Source organism: Pimephales promelas, chromosome 22 (assembly GCF_988280905.1).
Source record: "Pimephales promelas chromosome 22, fPimPro1.hap1.1, whole genome shotgun sequence".
NCBI classification, from domain to species: domain Eukaryota; kingdom Metazoa; phylum Chordata; class Actinopteri; order Cypriniformes; family Leuciscidae; genus Pimephales; species Pimephales promelas.
The window spans coordinates 14860823-14882266 of record NC_142790.1 but is presented as its reverse complement, the minus strand read 5'-3'; the positions used below and the strand labels follow the sequence as shown (position 1 = coordinate 14882266).

Below are 21444 nucleotides of genomic sequence, written 5' to 3'. Positions count from 1 at the left end.
ATATGGCTTTTTCTTATATAGCCTAATTTAAGATCATATTGAGTGTGTTGACGAAGACGCATTTAAATAGGCTAAGTAGGAAAATATGCAAACAAATAAGATTTCACAGCAAAACATCTCTAGCCTAAACAATCTGCTTTAAATTGGAATGACGTAATTCTGCAGTCATGTGGACTTTAAGTTCCTTATTATTTATTTATTTATTTACTTTTTGGGCTGAAAACCCCCTCGCTGCCTCTCTCACCACCCTCCCTCGGAGTCTCTCCTCTCTAATGAAGGAGTTTGTGTCATTATGGTCACATCCATAGCGCATACTGACTCAGACAGACGGATTGACGGAAGCGGGAAATAAGCGAAAGTTTTGCGGTTATTTGGCGAGGGACGAGCAGTCTGGAGAGGTGCAGAAGATGTCCGGACACCGGGTTCAGTTCGTGGATCTTCCTTCTACTGGCGAGCGCAAAGGAAGCCCGAAAATTAGCAGTAAGAGTTTATGTTTCCTCCGGCTATATGTCTCCAAACCGAGTGTGCAGCCTATCTAGTAGCCTAATTTTGGGCATCGTAGACGCCAGGCTCACCCATAATACTAATATGCCCAAAAAGGTCTAGGTTGGCAGCACACTCTGGTTTTGACGCACAGCTCTTCAGTTTGAAGTTAGAGAAGAGTTGGTTAAGCTGTGTCACTTGCCCCGAGGCAAACAATAGAATTCTGCTATGAAATTAAAAATATTAAGGACTATACAATTACTTTAATCATTTTAAAAAGAGGTCAAGTGGTACATTTTCCTCTTAGCAAGTCAAGGTGAAACCTTATAGGCTAAGTGATGTACAATAACATTGTAGGCTATAGCATATATTCATGAAGGATTGCCATTCATATTCGGAATAATTAAATGTAGTGGCAATTTTAAAGATTTTGTATTCGAACTGCCTGTATAATTTGGAGGCAAATTTACTATTAGCACAACTACCCCACAGCTAAAAGTTTCAGGAGAAACGCCTTATTTTATATATACATATAATTTATCAACTTTTTAGTTATTGCTTAAGGGGGCAACACAACTTACCCACTGACACATCTTACCCCTCTCTTCCCTACTGATTTTGATCTTTGCTGATGTAGCTATACTTTCACTGAAAGCAGTGGCTTTCTGCTGAATGAAGCTTATCAGAAAACTTGAACAAAAACAGCTGTTTCATATCTCATCACAGTCTCATAACCTAACCCTGCGTTAACATTTTAGTTATTCTTGCTTGTGTTGCTACATTTTCTGCTGTTAATTTCTGCTCCGATGCAATACATTTGCATGTCAAAACAACCTTGCCATGTATGCATTCATTGGTTAAATGTCATGACTAAAGTACAGTCAAACATATGGAATTCCTTTCATAACCTGGAACCATTCCTAAAGGATCTTCAAATAATCAACTTAAACTTAAGTTTACCCAATTTATTTGCTTAATTTCATCCATTTGGAAAATATTTCTGTTTTAGCTGATTTTTAGCTGACTATCTTATTAAATTGGTTCTAAATTATGATAGAGATTCCATTAGCAATTTTTAAGGATGAGTACATTCCTTTAGGAATCCTCTTAGAGAGAAGCATGCATTTTAGGTTACTGGATATTGATTTAGTCATTGTATTTATGATTTTGTGTGCAAAAATTCAGGAATTGAACGCATTTTGCATCAACTCAAACTATCCACTAGTGACCTGGAAAAACTCTTTCACTGTGCGCTGTTTGCTTCATGGCTATTTTAATCAGAACATGTGAAATGACTTTGAATGGCTTTAGTGAGACCTTTACTCTAAAATTGAGGGCCTTGTCGACTATCAGAAGTGACGACAGAAGAGTGATATAAGAAAAGGGCAATATAACAGCCAGAGAGCTGTAATATTAAAAAGTTCTTGCTCATTCTCTCGCTTTCACTTTCCCTCTGGGTGCAAACCAGAGAAAAAAAAATCCCCCCAACACCCAGCTGAGAAGTAGCAGACTATTCAAGACTGAAGGTCTGCAAACTCCACTTAGTGAAATCCAGAGTGTCGTAAGGTTTCACTGTTTGGATCCCTTCCACTGATGCACAATCTTAAAGGGATACTCCACCGTTTTTTCCATATTGAACTATGTTATTCCCTTAACTAAAACGAGTTGATGCATACCTCTGTCGTCTCAGTGCGTGCACTCAATCGCTCTAGCGCGCGAGACATTTTGATCGCACTGAACTGGCCCAGTTCATTCAATATGGGCCAAGCAGAGAAGCGACCAAACACCTCCACGTTTATCCTATTTAAAAACAGTTACACGAATAGTGTAACTCGACCTAGGACGGTGACACAAATTAAAACGTTGCGCTTTTCTAAGCGTGTTAAGTGGATAACTATATTGAATGGTGGAATACCACAGCAAGTGCTTGGAAGCACTTCGTTTCGGCGCATATTTATCTATGGACTCGACGCAGTAATATCATCACTCCAAAGAGTGAGAGGGGGGAGAGGACTTTTCACGAGTGATGATATTACTGCGCCGAGTCCATAGATAAATATGCGCCGAAACGAAGTGCTCCCAAGCACTTCCTGTGGTATTCCACCATACAAAGTTATCCATTTTACATGTTTAGAAAAGCGCAATGTTTTATTTTGTGTCACCGTCCTAGGTCGAGTTACACTACTCGTGTAACTGTATTTAAATAGGGAAAACGTGGAGGTGTTTGGTCGCTTCTCTGCTTGGCCCATATTGAATGAACTGGGCTAGCTATTTAGAAATAAATAAAGGACAAATGGGGTCTTCAAACGCCTCAGATATAAATTTATTTGCTATCAAAGTGACACCAAAATGAATGGGAGTCAATGGGAATGCTAACGCAAGTGAAGTTCTGCTACAAGATGTCAGCTCCCGTGAGGCTTCAACTTCCAGGTTTTGAGCATTTTAGACGCTGAAGTGAACTTTAGATTTAAGTTGTGTCTTAAATTATACTAAACAATGTTCCTCTCGTATGAAATATTATTGTCATAAATGGAATGCTAACGTTGCTAAATGCTAATGTTGGTATAAAAAAAATTAGGCAAGTTCTAGGAAATGTTATGGTGTTGCCGTTAGCTTTAGCATGGTTGCTAACCTGCAGTATTATGACCATCCTATACCTTCATTCCAATGATTATTCCAACACAAAACACATAATGTGTGGAGACGCCAAACTTCTAACTCAACCCATGTTTCAGTATTTGCCATGTCCACTACTTAACATTTTTTTGGACCTCATAACCCCTTTCTATATTTTTTACTTTATTTTGAATTTTTTTTATCAAAATGTCATAACTGATTTCTGAAACCTATTTCTCCAATCATTTAGTCCACTTAAATCCTGCCCCTTTCTTACAATCAACCTCAAGCTTTTATTCAGATCTGCTTCCATCCAGTCAACAACCAGTGGATAAAACCATTTTCCCTGCCCTAGATTTTTTTATTTTTCAATAATCCGTATCACTTGGATGTACGTCACAATACAGAAAAAAAAAATCTGTTGCTACTGAAAAACAATCTGTTGCACACTTCAGTTAAACAAGTACATTGTTTAGTGTATGTCTTGTATGCAGAATGGGACAAAGCTTTACTTTTATATGACCTTTTTTGGTCTCAAACTGCAAAAATATATATCGGAGCCTTCTAGAAGTAGGCTACCATGTTTGGTTCAGTGTGGTAAAGCCAAGGCTTATAACTTTGAGGTGCAGTTATGCATTAGAAAACTGTGATATGAAGTTTTACAGCATTGTGTCTTACTTCAGGTTTCTACTTGTCATGGGTGGATTTGCAGACTCAGAGAGGATTGCTTAATCTGGAAAATTTAGAAGATTTAGCTGTATGAAAATGGGCTGGGATGTCTAGCAAAGAAACTGTCCTTGGTCTCACTCTGTTTTCTGAGAGTTGCTGCGTATCCTCGTCTGTTCAGCGATCCATGAGCGACTGTGAAATAAAGAGTAAAGCTTATATGTTAGATTTATTCAGTTATTCTAGTAATATAGCATTTTGCTAAGTCTTTTAAAGCCCCCTGCAGTCAACACTTTTCTTTGATAATCAAAATGACATATTTAAGTGTTTTTTCCCCTGTGAATATTACTTATTCATGCCTTGAAATAGCTTGAAATTGCTTCTTTTAGTCCCCGCCTCCACTCAATCGCACCAGCTTGGACTACCTGATCCACACACTCACCTGTAGTAAAAGCTACACAATAGCAAGTGTAAATATGGGTAAATATACAAAAGGATCCTCAAATAATCAACTTATAATTAAACTTAAAGCTACACTGTGTGATTTTTACCCCCATCTAGCGGTGAAAAGGTATATGACCATCCAGTGATTATTAGTTTCTGTTCCTCTCAATTCCGATTTCATTTTAACTCCTACGGTGGCCAATGTAGTCCAAGATTAACATGGCTTCCAGTTCGTCTTAGTTAAGGGAATAACATAGTTTAATATGAAAAAACGGTGGAGTATCCCTTTAAGGACAGGAAGTGTTTCTCAGGGCTGCAGTGCCACTGAAGTGAATGAAGTGGGTAGTTGAGGGTTTTGAGCTAGTTGATAACGGGCATAAAAAATCTTTCACGCTCTATGGCAGGCAGGGTGGACATATAATTACTTGACATGGTGTATATAAGTGATTTCTTAAGTTATTTACGCCTGTCGGCTGTGTACAGACGTTGGTTTTTGCCGTTAGTTTGTATTGAAGTCTATGGGGAGTCTGGTTTGTTTCTCCCAAAAGGGGGCGGGGACAAAATTGACAGTTAAGTTCCCAGATGTGCCGGTTGTGCATATGTATATAAAGATAATAAATTCTTCGTTTACGAGGATAAGTCAGATAATTAGCAGAGGTATTTGTACACCATTGAGGACATATTTATGAATAAAAATATTGATTTTAAATAATTAATTACATAAAAAGTTACACGTGCCTTTAATTTAGCCATAATGTGTTTGAACCAGAAACTGATTCAGAAGTAGTGTTGTCAAAACAAAGTTCCGACCTCAGTACCAAGTTGGTACTGAAATTTAAAAAAAAAATATGACGAAACCAGTATTTCCCTCCAGCATTTTGATCGCAGTTGAACAGATCTTAAACACCTCTGATTGCTGATTGGCCATTGCGTTCACGCACTCAACATATATGTCTGTGATTGGCTACAATGATCAACGCTTTTCAAAAACATGTTGGAAATACTGTTATCTTCACAATTTTTAAATTTCAGTACCGACTTGGCACTGAAGTCGGTACTTTTGACAACACTATTCAGAATAGAGCGAATTAAACAGATAGGCCCAGTTCTACAGGGGTGCTAGAGGGCGTGAGGCACCCTCAAACGAAAGCAGGAGCATATTAAAAACACCACACAGACATATAAACAACATTAAAAACTTGATTTTCATCACAGGGGATCCATGGAGTCTGGTTAAAGAAAATGCATTCTTCATAAAATAAGCTAGAAAAACACTATTAATAAGAAATCAAGGAGAGTTGACGCCAGTCAACTCATCAGAGAGATTCCATCGTGCTTTTGACTTATCCAAATGGCTTCTAAATCTATTTTAAGGTGGTGGTTTGTGATTGGCTGATTGGTCGTGGCAGATATGCCAAAGGGTTTGAGGATCCTGTTCATGTAAATCTCTAATTGGATGCAGATGTCACGCATGACCATATGATGCTCTCCTCAGCGAGGCTTTGAAGTGACTCTGGACTCGAAATACTTGAGGACTGGGTTTAATTTTCTGGCTCATCAGTTGAACTCAATATACAGAGAGAGAGAGAGAGAGAGGGGTCCTAGAGGAATGCATGTCTGCATGTGTGTGTGTGTGAAAGGGAGAAATGCTAGCTCAGGTACAGACACACATCCCTGGATGACAGGGCAGAAAATGCTGAATCTCCATGGTTACAGGGCAGTTGACACACCACGTGAGAGTCGACACAGTGGAGAACTGCCAGACCTGACAAATCCCTCTGAGTGACGTTAGCTCAGCACATGCAAGTGTGTATGTGCGTTCTCTACTATAGTCAATACATGTCAAACACAAGTGCTGATTAGGAAGGAGGGATTGAAAGAGAGACGAAAGGGAACAGAAATAGCTACAGGAAGCAGACAACATTCAGAACTGTAGAATAGCACAGGCAGAAAAACTTTAATGGAAGTAAATGGGAACATTTGCTTTAGTTCATTATTACTGTCATTAAGTACTCACCCTCATTGTTGTTCCAATTCCAAACCCGTACGACTTTCGTTCATCCTCTGAACACAAATTAAGATATTTTTAATCTGAGAGCTTTCTGTCCCTCCATAGACAGTCTATGCAACTCTGGATGGTTCAAAAAGTTCATAAAGAGATCGTAAAACTAATCCATATGAATTTTTCTGAAGAGAATCGATTGCTTTATTTGATGAACAGATTTATTTTAGGCTTTTATTCACATATAAACATTGATCAGCAAACATAAACAGAAGCTATAATTATAATAGTACAGTCAATGGATGGACGGATGTATAGATGGATAGATAGATACATGACAACAAGATGAGCTATGAGCACAACATATGAGCAATAAAATGTTAATCTAAGTTGGGTTTCTAGTTGGATTAGTGTAGGCATGACTGCAACTTAGAGTCCCAGACTTATACACAACTGTTGACCTGAATCTCCAGGGTCATGCTGTGGGATGCCTCCCCATATTTAGATGCTGATAAAGCTACAGTTACTGGACGGTATCGGGTTTCTCCAAACGGAAGTATAGGGAGAGAACTCCAAACCCACGTCCCACTGTCTAAACGCCCCCTCCTTCCATCTATTCCCATCCTTCTTCTCTCAATCACTGCCTCCATTCGAGGACAGCTAATATATCACATAGAGTTCAGCGTGAAACTTAAGAAGGCGTTCAAATCACCAGCGATCAGAGTAAAGGATGCCGACAGCAGAATTACCTCATTCTTTTTAACAAGTCTCCCCACTTTAGTTTTGCCCACACTGGGAACTTTGCACAAGTTGCTAAATTACAGATAGCAACCTAAAATTGATGATACTTGCTCGTCCCGGTCCCGTATACTTACAAGCAGGGATTGCTGCAGAAGGTCCATGAACTGATATGTACTGTAAAAAATATTGTCATTTTTCAAATAATATTATGCATATTTCAAAATATATACTTCAGTTATTTTAATACACTTATTTAATTAATTAAAAGAAACGACCTCATGTTTTCATATTTGATTGAATCAGCTACAATAAAAAAAAGTAACTGGATAAAAATCTGAGACTAGATGAAACATAACTATGACAAGTGTCAAGTTTGGACATGCAGTGGGATTAAACAGCTCACACATTTACAACAGATTTAGTTCTCAACCAACACAGTCGTGACCTAAATATGATTTTCATTTACAATCACAAATCCTAAAATACGGCATTAGTAACTTACTTTTCGTCCCACCAGTCATGTGAACTTCTTGGCTTATTTTTTGTGAATTGTTGACTGGAGACTCACTCTCTGTTGTTGACTCGAGAGCAAATGCAGTTGGATGCAGTTCAAAAACTCTAAGAAATCGTTCAGTACGACTTGCAAACCGATTTAAAGGAGTAGTTCACTTTTTAAAAAAAAACTTTGCTGATAATTTACCCACCCCCATGTCATTCAAGATATCCATGTCTTTCTTTCTTCAGTCGAAAAGAAATTGATGAAAACATTCCAGGATTTTTCTCCTTATAATGCACTTTACTGGGCCTTTAAGGTCCAAAAGACAGTTTCAGTGCAAACTGCAAACTGTTCAAAGGACTTTAAACGATTCCAGACGATGAATAAGGGTCTTATCAAGTGAAACGATCGCTCATTTAAAAGTTTTATAAGCTCAAATGGTTGCCTTGCTCTTTTTTCATGTCATTTGGTTCATTCAACGAACGAAATGAACGAATTGACTCGGAAAAAGATTTGTTCGTTTTGATGAACCAGTTCGAACAGGAGAGTCACGAATGCTCATCACAGAACAGAGCAAGGCGAGCGTTTGAGCTTATAAAACTTAAATTTTGTTATTTATTTTTTTAAATGCGATTGTTTCGCTTGATAAGACCCTTATTCATCGTCTGAAATTGTTTAAAGTCCTTTGAACAGTTTGCAGTTTGTACTGAAAGTGTCCTTAGGACATTGAACCGTTTGGTTCCCAGTAAAGTGCGTTATTTGGAGAAAAATCCTGGAACGTTTTCATCAAAAACCTTCATTTCTTTTCGACTGAAGAAAGAAAGACATGGACATCTTGAATGACATGGGGGTGAGTAAATTATCAGCAAAAGTTTTTTTAAAAGTGAACTACTCCTAATAGGTTCATTGAAAAGAATCAGTTCGTTCACGAATCGGCCACCGCTATCGTGTCTCTTAGCTAGTGATGATTTAAGTTAAAAAATGAGCAAAGACATGTTTCTGTACTTGAATAATGTACTTAAGTTGGGACGAAGTAAAAATACTTTTTGTTACATTTTAGTATAAGCGACAATCTGGTGCAGTTTATCGGTTCGGAAACATCTGACAGCACTGCGTTAAGAAAAAGTTAAAAATGTTGTTACTTTATAGCACTTGACATTCACTTTCTGAAAACTAACAAACGATGACTGTTAAAGACATTGATTGTCAAAGAGAGTAGAAAATAAAATGTAAGCGTTATTTTTGTTTGTTGAGCCTACAGTGTTTTAGAGGTGATAAACCAGTCTGAGAGTGGTGTCTGATTGGCTCTACAGTGTGGGATCATGCCATGTTAGAAACACTTTCACAGCATGGGCACCAACATTATCCACTTATTCATGGAGATAAGCCTCCAGTGAGTGCGTGTGGAGGACACTATGTTCTCTCTGAGAATCCAGACACTTGTTATGTCAATATCACCACCTAGCAGGGGATAAACCACCCCACAGACCAAATATAACCTTTCACCTTTCACACATGACCTCACAAGAAACCGGATCGCCAAAATAACTACTACACAAATTCTTATTGTTATTCACATTTATCAAGTTTTCTTGCTGCTTGTTTTCCATGAATGTTTGTTCCTAGCAAGGTTTTTTTCAAGCCTCTTGGCCTTGAAGTGGCAATATTTTATAAAGTGTGTTTTTGTTTTAATAAGTTGCTGAGATTGTCCCTGTATATCATGTTGGTGTTAATGAGATGGTGGGAATGGGAGGACAGATGTGAGGAGCTGCTGGGTAATCGGGAAGATATAGAAAAAGGGGGGAGGAAAGAGAGAGGGAGGGGGGATGGGCTGGAAGAAAAGTTTAGTACATCCAAGTTACCCTTTGAGCATTTAAGCGTCATTTTCTCATCTCCGCATGACATTCTTTCTCCTTTAGGACACAGAACGAGATATTTAGAAGTATGTTCGCTGCTCTTTTTTGAATTAAAAAATCTCTTTTGCGCCTGAGCTTTCATATTATTTGTATACTATTATTATTACATATTTAAATAATTGATATTAATATGTTAATTTTAGTTTTAGTAATTTTGTTATATGCATTTGTAATTTTGATTACTTTAAAAAATGTATTTAATTTAATTTAATTCACTTTTAGTAATTTAAATACTCCAGCTTCACCTTATTTTATTTCAGATAGTTGCCAATGCAACATTTCTCATTTTTGTTCAAGTTTTGAATATTTGAATATTGAATATTTGTATTTTATTAACTTAATAGTTAACAGTAAAGTTGTTTAATGGGAAAATTTAATAGTTATAGTTATAGATTAAAGTTATAAAAAGTTATAGATTCATGAATCAAGTCAAATGATGATGAGGACGGCAGATTAAGTGGTTCAAAATAACAACACGGATTATTTAACAAGAGCAAACAATACCAGATAACCAACAGAAACCCAAGAGGAACTTAGGCTATGTTTACACTGAAGCGATTCTGAAGAGAAAACACAAAAGTGGCGCAGCGTTATCACTTTTTATTCTGCGTTTAGACGAGTGTTTCGGGTGGGAAATCCGCATGCATATGGTGACGCAAAAGAGTGTGAAATTCAATGTAGTATGCACTCCAGGCAGCTAGTTGGCGATGTGAAGCACTGCCACACAACAACACCAAGTCCACGCGCCTTCACTGTCAAGCAGACTTTTGCGTTTTTACCATTTACACGGGAACGCGGCGGTGGAGCGTTTTTAAGATTTCCACTCTGGAGGGTGGTTTCACTTTTTTGTGTTTTTAAGCCCCAAAAACGCCGTCGCCTTGTAAACGAAAGGCACATCCGATAAAATATTTTTACGTTTTCACCCGCGAGCGTTCTCGTGTAAACAGGGCCTTAAATACACAAGATATTGAACTCAATTATGAACAGCTGTGATGGTAACTGATAAGTGGCGGGAAACTAGAACAAAGGAAACAAGAAACTGCAGAGAAACAAACTAAAAGTTAATGAAAATCTAAACAGAGACTAAACACGACATATTTTAATAGTTAAATAGCTAATAGTCTTTTTAAAAGTTAAAGTAGTTTTACTGTTTTACATAGCAGAAGTGCATGAGCCATATGCAGAACACTCATGGTGCTTTTTTATCCTTTAGCCCCTGGTTGTTTTAATTGAAAAATAGTTTTAATTTTGTTTTAATTTTATTTTTGGCGAACTGTTCATTCAGAACACAAATGAGCATCTTTTACCTCCATAGACAGTTACGCAACTGAAACTTTGACTCTTTAAAAAGTCCATAAAGAGATTGTATGATGTATAGATTAACATCTTTCCGTTATGTTCTTTTTCTCTATCTTTTTTATTTATTTATTTTACTTTTCAGCTCATTGTTCTTTTGTCATTAGTCTGATGACATTGAACATAATGTTAACATTTTCTATAAACATGTCATCTCTGTATGTTTTGCAAAATGTTGAGCTCTCTCGGCCACCGTAATAAAAGCCTAAATTAAATCTGTTGATTGTATAAAGTGATCAAGTCTTCGGAAAATTTGGACTAGACCACTCAATTCATATGGATTAGTTTTACCATTTCATTATGAACTTTTTAAAGCGTCAAAGTGTCAGACTGTCAATGGAGGGACAGAAAGCTCTCAGATTTTATCAAAGATCTTTATTTGTTGTTCTGAAGATGAATGAAAGTCCTACAGGTTTGGAACGACATATGGTTGAGTAATTAATGACAGAATTTAATTTTTGGGTGAACTATCCCTTTAAGAATTTAAGAGAAAAAAAGAAAGAACCCAGAAAGAACTTTGGAGGAGATACTTGTTGGTTTATATGTGAAGAACAGAAGGGTTTCCTCTGTGTGAAATAATTGTATTCCCCAGACAACATTCGCAGCTGTTTTTGTGCAGATTTACTGCTCTGCATGCAAGAGCTCTTAAGTTCCCCCATCTAAAATAACACCAGCACAGCAGCCTCTACGGCTCTACCTTGATGCAAATCACGAGCATTGTCTCGGGCAGTTCATTTCTGTTTCTTTCTTCTCATTTCTCTGGTCAGGAAGGTATGAATCACACTTTAAGCAAAAAAGTGAATGATATGTTTCTGTTTCTCCCTCCTTTTTTGCTGACATGCCTAGACCCTTCTCACGGTGAGAAGTTTAGTTTTACTTCCCCGACCACATAAATTTCCCTTGAATTCTTCATCATTAACGACAGACTAAACATTCTTATAAAACTGAGGCTTGAGGGGAGTGTGAATAAACACATGCTCACACGCTCACACACACATTAAAACCCATGGGCTGGATAAGTGCACGTATCAATGTAGCTGCAAACTAAACACTGCCATAATTCGAGAGTGGTTGCCAGGGTGTTGCTATGCTGTTGCTAATGTGTTAGGAGGGTTTTTTTTTTCTCAGAATTCTACGGAGCCTCCCTAGTCCCACTTTGGCAAAAAAATAAATAATTATCTTAAATATAATCTTGTGGCCTCAAGATAGTAACTCGTGGCCTCAAGATAGAGTAAGTATCTTGAGGCTACGGGATAGTATCTTGAGGGCACGAGTTACTATCTTGAGGGCACGAGTTACTATCTTGAGGCCACGAGTTAGTATCTTGAGGTTACGAGTTAGCATCTTCTTGAGGCCACGAGTTATTATCTTGAGGCCACGAGTCAGTATCTTGAGGCCACGAGTTAGTATCTCGAGGCCACGAGTTATTATCTCGAGGCCACGAGTTAGTATCTTGAGGCCACGAGTTAGTATCTTGAGGCCACGAGTTAGTATCTCGAGGCCACGAGTTAGTATCTTGAGGCCACGAGTTAGTATCTTGAGGCCACGAGTTAGTATCTTGAAGCCACAAGTTATTATCTAGAGGCCACGAGTTAGTATCTTGAGGCCACGAGTTAGTATCTTGAGGCCACGAGTTATTATCTTGAAGCCACGAGTTATTATCTCGAGGCCACGAGTTACTATCTTGAGGCCACGAGTTAGTATCTTGAGGCCACGAGTTAGTATCTTGAGGCCACGAGTTAGTATCTTGAGGCCACGAGTTATTATCTCGAGGCCACGAGTTAGTATCTTGAGGCCACGAGTTAGTATCTTGAGGCCACGAGTTAGTATCTTGAGGCCACGAGTTAGTATCTTGAAGCCACGAGTTATTATCTCGAGGCCACGAGTTAGTATCTTGAGGCCACGAGTTAGTATCTTGAAGCCACGAGTTATTATCTTGAGCCACGAGTTACTATCTTGAGGCCACGAGTATGGAGGCCACGAGATAGTATCTTGAGGCCACGAGTTAGTATCTTGAAGCCACGAGTTATTATCTTGAGCCACGAGTTACTATCTCGAGGGCACGAGTTACTATCTTGAGGTGAGGCCACGAGTTACTATCTTGAGGCCACGAGTTACTATCTTGAGGCCACGAGTTAGTATCTTGAGGCCACAAATTAGTATCTTGAGGCCACAAATTAGTATCTTGAGGCCACGAGTTACTATCTTGAGGCCACAAATTAGTATCTTGAGGCCACAAATTAGTATCTTGAGGCCACGAGTTAGTATCTTGAGGCCACAAATTAGTATCTTGAGGCCACAAATTAGTATCTTGAGGCCACGAGATAGTTATAATTTTTTTTTTGCCAAAGTGGGACTAGGGGGGCTCCGTAGAATTCTGACTTTATAACATGCAATTGCGACTTATCTCGCAATTCTGGCTTTAAAGTCAAATTGTGAAATGTAAAGTCACAATTACAAAACAACAAAGTTACACTTACGAAATAGTTACATTGTGAGATATGTTTACTGCTGCTGCAATTATGAGAGTAAAAAAGTCACTGTTAAATAAATTTAAAACTTCAAGTTAAGTCAAATTGTAAGATATAACGTTACACTGGAAGATATTAAGTAACTCCATATGCTATAGAGTACCTCAAAACCAAAGGGTTGTGGTGTGGATTACTTAGTCTTTAATAATCTAATTTAATAACAACTTGATCCCATGCAGATCCATACAGCACCCACAAACTGTGTGTCTTACAAGAATGTGGCATTGTATCAGTATGCCATGTATTATTCAGAGGGCACCTGTAATAAAACCTGAGAGACAAGTCTCCAGACTGCTTGGTGTAGCAGATGGCACCTATATCTCTCAACACAAGCCACTTATGAGATGAAAGCAGGCACACACACAATCATACATATCAAGCCTGCATGAATATGTCACTCTGTACCCGTATTTCACTGCTCTGTAAGATGTCAGGTCGCTGCAGCCACCCTGCCTGTTCTGACAGCTGAGGAGATGAGATGACAGGCCAACATAATGGTGTAGGGAAGAGAAATGTGTGTGTTTTTCCAGGGTTCTCTGTGAGACTTAAATTCTATTATTTGCAATTTAAACATTAATTATGTAAACTAAATCACATCAACCCTGTAGTTCAAACAGCATACCAGGGTGTTAGCAATGTTAAATTAATGTGTTTGATGCAAGGACTATATATGCGTGTGTGTGTTTGTGTGTAAAAAAATATTGTTGGTTTAACTTAAAAAAGTAACCTAGTTGCCTTAAAATTTTAAGTTAATTGAAATGGAAAAAGTGAGTTAATACAATGAAGGAGAATGATTTAATCATCAGAAACTCAAAATTATATGTTATCTGAACTAAATAAATTATTTAAGTTGATTTGACAAAAGAAAAAATGTTGTGATTACTAATCATGAAAAGATTTTTTTTTTTTTTTTTTTTTTACAGTGAGCTCATGTAGTTTCCCTCTAGCAGACATGTAGATGCACAGACACTCAGCTGTTAAATAAATATGGAGAAAGGCAGCCAGCAGGGTGGGTCGGATTTTTACACATTCCTCTGGGGAACCAAATCTAGCCGCTGAGGTCTAACCACTAGATTTATTAGTTTCATTCAGCACAATTCTCTACCCCGAATCCACTTTACAAGGGAGTTGCACTCAGTCTGTTTGATTTTTATTCAGAAAATGCCATGAGAAAAAGTCTTCGCAAAGATCTCTAAACGTCGTTCTGGTGCCTGCCCAGTTTTTCCATTGACACTGGTGGAGAGTTTCAGACCACATGGCAGCTTGTGTTTGACCAGTGCAAGCACATCTCTCTCACACACAGGAAATTAATTAGTATAAAGAAATGGTCAGTCAGCTTTTTGAAAAGACTAATTTGTCAATTTGTAATGTATCAACAACAGACAAACTGCTTTTTCCTTCCTACCTTCATTCCTTCCTATCTACCTGCCTTCCTTTGTTGTTCTCTTTTTCTCCTTTCTTCCTCTCATTTCTGCTTTTCCTCCTTTCTTGTCTTCATTTGCTTTTTCTCTCCTTCCTTCTTTCCCTTCCTTCCTTCCTTCCTTCCTTCCTTCCTTCCTTATGTTTTCATTTCTGCTTTTCCTGTCATTCCTTCCTTCTTTTCTTAGGTTTTCCATTATTCTTTTCCTTCCTTCCTTCCTTCCTTCCTTCCTTCCTTCCTTCCTTCCTTCCTTCCTTCCTTCCTTCCTTCCTTCCTTCCTTCCTTCCTTCCTTCCTTCCTTCCTTCCTTCCTTCCTTCCTTCCTTCCTTCCTTCCTTCCTTCCTTCCTTCCTTCCTTCCTTCCTTCCTTCCTTCCTTCCTTCCTTCCTTCCTTCCTTCCTTCCTTCCTTCCTTCCTTCCTTCCTTCCTTCCTTCCTTCCTTCCTTCCTTCCTTCCTTCCTTCCTTCCTTCCTTCCTTCCTTCCTTCCTTCCTTCCTTCCTTCCTTCCTTCCTTCCTTCCTTCCTTCCTTCCTTCCTTCCTTCCTTCCTTCCTTCCTTCCTTCCTTCCTTCCTTCCTTCCTTCCTTCCTTCCTTCCTTCCTTCCTTCCTTCCTTCCTTCCTTCCTTCCTTCCTTCCTTCCTTCCTTCCTTACTTACTTCCTTCCTTCCTTCCTTCCTTCCTTACTTACTTACTTACTTACTTACTTACTTACTTACTTACTTACTTACTTACTTACTTACTTACTTACTTACTTACTTACTTACTTACTTACTTACTTACTTACTTACTTACTTACTTACTTACTTACTTACTTACTTACTTACTTACTTACTTACTTCCTTACTTACTTACTTACTTACTTACTTATGTTTTCCTTTCTGCTTTTTCTCTGTCATTCCTACCTTCTTTTCTTAGGTTTTCCATTCTTCTTTTCCTTCCTTCCTTATGTTTTCCTTTCTGCTTTTTCTGTCATTTCTTCCTTATTTTCTTAGGATTTCCATTATTCTTTTCCTTCCTTCCTTACTTCCTTGTTTTCCTTTCTGCTTTTTCTGTCATTCCTACCTTATTTTCTTAGGTTTTCCATTCTTCTTTTCCTTCCTTCCTTCTTTTGTTGGCATTCCTACCATCTTTTCTTAGGTTTTCCATTCTTCTTTTCGTTCCTTCCTTCTTTTGTTGTCATTCCTACCATCTTTTCTTAGGTTTTCCAGAAAACCAATCCTTGATTTTATTTTAGATTGGAGTTTGCTAATATGGGTGTGAAAGGAGAGAGCAGAATCCAAACAGACACCTAGGTATTTGTAGGTGGCAACAATTTCCAGTGAAAAACCATCCAGAGTGGACATTTTTGTTATAAAGGAGGTTGAAAAGGGAGCTGACACAGATCATAAAGATCATACAGTTGCAGGTGTTAATATCTCTCTGGATAGGAAGATTATCAATAAGCTTAAATCAATAAAACAATTCAATGCTTAATTTCAATCTGTTCCTCACACAAATCTGATTTCTGAAAACTTCCAAGAATCACAACAGTTACTTTATGATGCTTTATTGCTGCTGTTGTGTCATTTTGAAGCTTGACCGCCCCAGTCCTCATTTACTTGCATTATATTGAAAAGAGCGCCAGATTCACAAATTCAAGTCATATGGGCTCGGAAAGACACGGACAGACTTTCATTTTTGGGGTGAACTTCCTTTTAATGCAAATAAACTCAGATAATAAACCACAGTTCAGCATGATGGCAGCACACAGAAAGGTGAGCTGAACCTCGCATTAAGATATGCAAATCCTTAAGGTTTAGAACCTTAATTTATGTATGTGTGTGCGTGTGAATCCACGTTATCATATATGTTTGTGCCATCATTATCAGTTTTTATAATCCCATTTTGCCCAGACACTGAATCACAGGTTGCCAGCATTGAGGAAGCACTAGACTGCATCTATAAGACATTAATGAGAGAATTGCTTTGATGCCTTATTTGCAACACAATAAAGTGCATGAGTGTACACTCACACAAACAGACCAAAACAAATTCAGCAAGTCAGTGAGGAGGTTTATTAAAAACATTTCTCAGAACCCTCAAGACTCTTTTGTCAAGACTCTTGAGTGCAGGAGGGTTCAGTGTTTTTTCATGAGGCTTTCTTTTTGGTTCTAATACTTGTCTGCAATTACACCCATGTGAATCTAAGGACAGTCGGGCCTGCGGGGTGTTTGGAGAGCAGAAGAGGGTGTCAGACCCAGTGATGTGAGAGTAAGACTGATGCCAGTGTGAACGCTCCATTACAAGCCTTGCAGTGCAGTTGTCTATCTGAAAATGCTGCAGTCTTATACAAACATATTTAACACACAATGACCTCTGGCAAGGTGACATAGAGATGTAGCGTGAATAAAATAGAAATGAGGTTGAATTTGAGTTGCAGAATTAATCTATAAAAACAGTTTGTTCTTTCAGACTGTGTCAGAGATGTGGCCTGGTGGTTACTGCACGTATGGACCTGTTGCATGGTGATGCAATCTGAGTTCACATCCTGTATTTGTCATTTCCAGATCTCATTCTTTTAAATTAAAAAGAAAGAGTCTAGTTTGACCTCTATTACAATGAATCTGATTCTGTACAGATTTCCAGATTCTTTTTTATTCTGATTCACACGCTCTTGATTCAGTTCTGATTTTCATTTTATTTGATTTGGGGAACTGTTGCCTCGTCTTTTTGAAATGTTTGTTTAAAGTTCCAGCTGAACAATTTGCATTGCTTTTCATTCATTAAAAATAATAGGTAATGACTGTTTGGCCCCTATGCACCCGGCGCTTTTAACGACTTTGTACACTGACGCATTTATCATTCCTATTTTGCACCCGCGCAAAGCGGAATTTTCCCTCCACAGACGCATGTCGGTAAACTAAAGCCTGTTTTATGCTTCTGCGTCGAATCGACGGCGTACCCCCGCAGACACCTATCCGTCGACGCAAACCCCTCTCCGACCCCTCCGCCGTAGCTCGACGTGCACCTCCAAAAATTTGTAACTACGCGTCGAGGCGACGCAGACAGCAAGGGCTTTGATTGGTCAGATTAAACATAATTTCAGGAGTGTAGCTTTTCTGATTTCCCCCTCCTGTTATAGCGCTATTTTTAACATTTGCACCCTCGTTCTTTTAATTATAACACTCTTAAAGAAAGTAACGTTAAATAAAGAATTAAACTAAAAATAAACTGTTTTTTTTATTTCATTGTTAATATATATGTCTATATTCTTTTCTTTCTTCCTCGCAATAAACTTCAATCAATCAATAAATCAACGTTTGTTTTGAAACACAGTTTGTTGTTTATTTTCAATACAATGTTCACGGTTACATCATTGATAATACAGTACTAACCAAGTCTGCCACGGGACACATTATCCTGCATAGCACAGTTCCACGTGGAGACTGAAAAAATCTTTCAAGTCATTCCGAACAGCTACCGTTATGGCAGCTCGGGTGGAACCTTTATTTTACTGTCTATGGGTGGAACGGGCCCTGGACATCCGTGTTGATTCTGTGGGGATAAAGTTTTGTGTCGTCTTTTTATTCAACGTCGATTAGCTCCAGCTGGCAGCTGCAAAAACAACATTATCTCTCTTTCGCTCGCGGCGCACGGAACCAAAGAGATTCGCGAACCCCCCTAGCGTTCTGGCGGCGAAATGCATCGCGAAGCACCACAACCTCACGCAGAAGTATAAAACGGCCACGACGCCATAGCAGTGACGACGTAGCTACACCGTGGAGTTGACGCAGAAGCATAATGAGGCCTAAAAAAGAAATTAGCTTGCGCGCCAAAAAGGAGGCGTGTTTCGGCGCAAACAATCCCTGGTGCTGTTTTGCAGTTCTAGAAAACAACTGCGCCAATGACCATGATGCTATTTTAAGCGAGCATGCTTGACCATAATACAGAGTGTGAACAACGTGCATGCACTGTAGATGATTCTCTCATCTACACAGATGCATTTTACTTTTTGCAGATACATTATTATAAGAAAAAAACATTTAAACACGAGGGAAATCATTGTTGTGTCCATGACAATGGGAAAAATAGGCATAAAGCTTACACATTTACCCAAATGAATATATGAAGAGTTCAGATGCAAAAGCCTCTAAATGCCATTTGAAATTTTCTTCTTTAATGATGATTTTTATCAAGCTTGTATATTTAAGTTCAGTGATTTCACTTAAATGGCAATGATAATTACCTATTAATTGTTATTTAAGTGAAATTACTGAACTTAAATATACAGGTTTGATAAAAATCATCATTGAAGAAGAAAATTTCAAATGGCATTTAGAGGCTTTTGCATCTGAACTCTTCATATGCATGTTTAAACGGAGCTAATTTGGTGGGTTTGTCCCGTCCCCAATGTCACTTCTCTTTCTTTTACGGCTTTGACGAGAACATCGATCTCCTCGGCTTCAACTTATTGTGAAGCATGCCCGGTAAATGCACTGTTATAATAGTTTTGCGCCATGGAATTGTTTCCCGTTACGCCCAAACCACACCTATGAATAATGAAGCTACTTCAGACCAACCCCTTTTAGAGTTGCGTCGGGCGTAAGAGTCAATGGGCTCTATGCACGGCGTTATTTCCGGTGAAGGATTAAGGATGCTCGATAACTTCTGCCGATCATAGAGTCCAATGCAATACCGAGAATTTATATTGAATTTTATACTCCATGGTTATACTAATGAAACGTTAGTCACAAAACCAGATAAAACAGACACCCCTCGTTGTGTTGTTGCTTCTTTTTAAAATTATATTAAATAAACATAACTATATATAAAATTACATCTAAACGTATGTACGTTTCGTTTCAAAGACGGGAGGACAGTAAATATTGAAGACTCTGCCATAATCCCGTTTTCTCCGGTTTTCCTCCGCTTTAATCTACACAACCGGAAATGGACGAGCATCCTTACGTCAAATGCGGAATTTATGCGTGCATATAGCCCATTATCTGGCCTGTAAAATAGCAACAGCGCCCAAGACCCGCCCACAAAGTTACTTGCGCTTCACGCTTGATAGGCTACTTGCGTTTCAGATCGTTAAAATAGGGCCCCTTTAAAGGCGTAGTTCACTTTAAAAAAAAAAAAACTTTTGCTGATAATTGACTCACCCCCATGTCATCCAAGATGTCCACGTCTTTCTTTCTTCAGTTGAAAAGAAATGAAGGTTTTTGATGAAAACATTCCAGGATGTTCTCCATATAATGCACTTCAATGGGAACCAAACGGTTCAAGGTCCAAATGAGAGTTTCAGTGCAAACTAAATGGTTCTCATCAAAAACCTTAATTTCTTTTCGACTGAAGAAAGAATGACTTGGACATCTTGGATGACATGGGGGTAGTAAATTATCAGCAAAAGTTTTTTTTGTTTTTTTTTTTAAAGTGAACTACTCCTTTAAGTCATTGATTAAGTATAATGGGATCTACAGTATTTACATCAAATGAGACCCCTTCCAACATAAGATGACTGACATTAATTGGTTTTACTATGAATAGAGTGAATTTGATAAAGCTAAATGGAATATAATATTAACAAAAATATTCTCATTACTTTGACTAATTGCGGAAGAAAACAATTAACACGGTTTCTAATATGACATGATTGTATATGCAGAAATTCTTGCCACAGTTTGCAATGCTGTGTGCTTTTAATCTGTCTAGAGACCTCAAGGAAAGCTACATAATTTCAAACAGTTGGCAGAAAGCTGGGATCAGGAGAAACAGATGGTATTTAGTGTTAAGTTCTTCTGGGTCCTGTTATACGGTCTTGTCCGAACAGAAAGGCATGGCCTAAATGTCCTCCGTCCAGCTGTGAAGACATTATACTGGTGTTACTCTTTCTCTCTGTCTCTTTTTAATTCATGGCTGCTATTCTTCTGTTCCTCTTCCACTCAGCATCTCTCTTGACCTTCTCCATAGATCAGCATTAGTATGTTTATTCTTCATCCATCACTCTGACTGTCTCTTGCTGTACAGTATCTTTTTCTTCTGTTCTCTCTCACTCTTTTCAACTTCTCTCTCTCGTATTCTCTCGAATTCATCCTCTCTCCATCTTATTCAGTTCTCTTATTCAATTCGATTTTTATCGACATACTTATATTTTACATATAATATTGCCAAAGCAATATAAGAAATCAAAGTGCCAGCAACGATAATAAAAACAAGTCATATAAAACTCCATGCCCCCACATCCGCAAATGTGAAATGTGGTGAGATTTTGTTTTTCACTTTCTCAACGGTTCAAATATGCATGTGTTTGTCCCATCTGGAGGTGTTTGCCTGTCAGAGTGGGTCACAAACTTATACGATTTACAAAGAGAAATATAGGCATACACATATTTAAAAAATACAACAAATTGTGTCAGGAATGCGTGAATTTGCATTTTATAGCTTGAAACCCCTTCTAGCCTGTTTTTTTAGTGTGTGTGGTCTCTCTTTTTATTTAATCTTCTTGTCAATGTACTATACTGAAATGTCAAAAACTAACTTTAGCATGTAGACCATTGTATGTGACCATTTGGAGTGACATGAGGGTGAGTAAATAATTGTTCTGGTTGGTTTATAACTCTATGGTCTGTCTTATTAACTTGGTTCTGATAGCCAGTTATATTGTATGTTTTATTATATTCTGTTTAAATTAGTTACAGATATGTATATATTTTTGGGATGAAGGACATTCTTGTGGTTTGTCACTTATATTAGTCACCAGGAAGAAATAGTAGTTCATGTTAACCCATCGAA

The 21444-nt window shown here is 38.1% G+C and overlaps 1 protein-coding gene across 1 annotated transcript in view; it reads left to right on the top strand.

Moving 5' to 3' along the window:
• Nucleotides 1–222: 222 nt before the first annotated feature.
• LOC120475877 (sickle tail protein) overlaps nucleotides 223–21444 on the top strand; it is a 145769-nt gene continuing 124547 nt past the window's right edge. The window contains exon 1 of the mRNA XM_089125898.1: nucleotides 223–480. Coding sequence (XP_088982024.1) covers nucleotides 408–480 — 73 coding nt within the window. The 5' untranslated portion in view covers nucleotides 223–407. The remainder of the gene's footprint in view (nucleotides 481–21444) is intronic.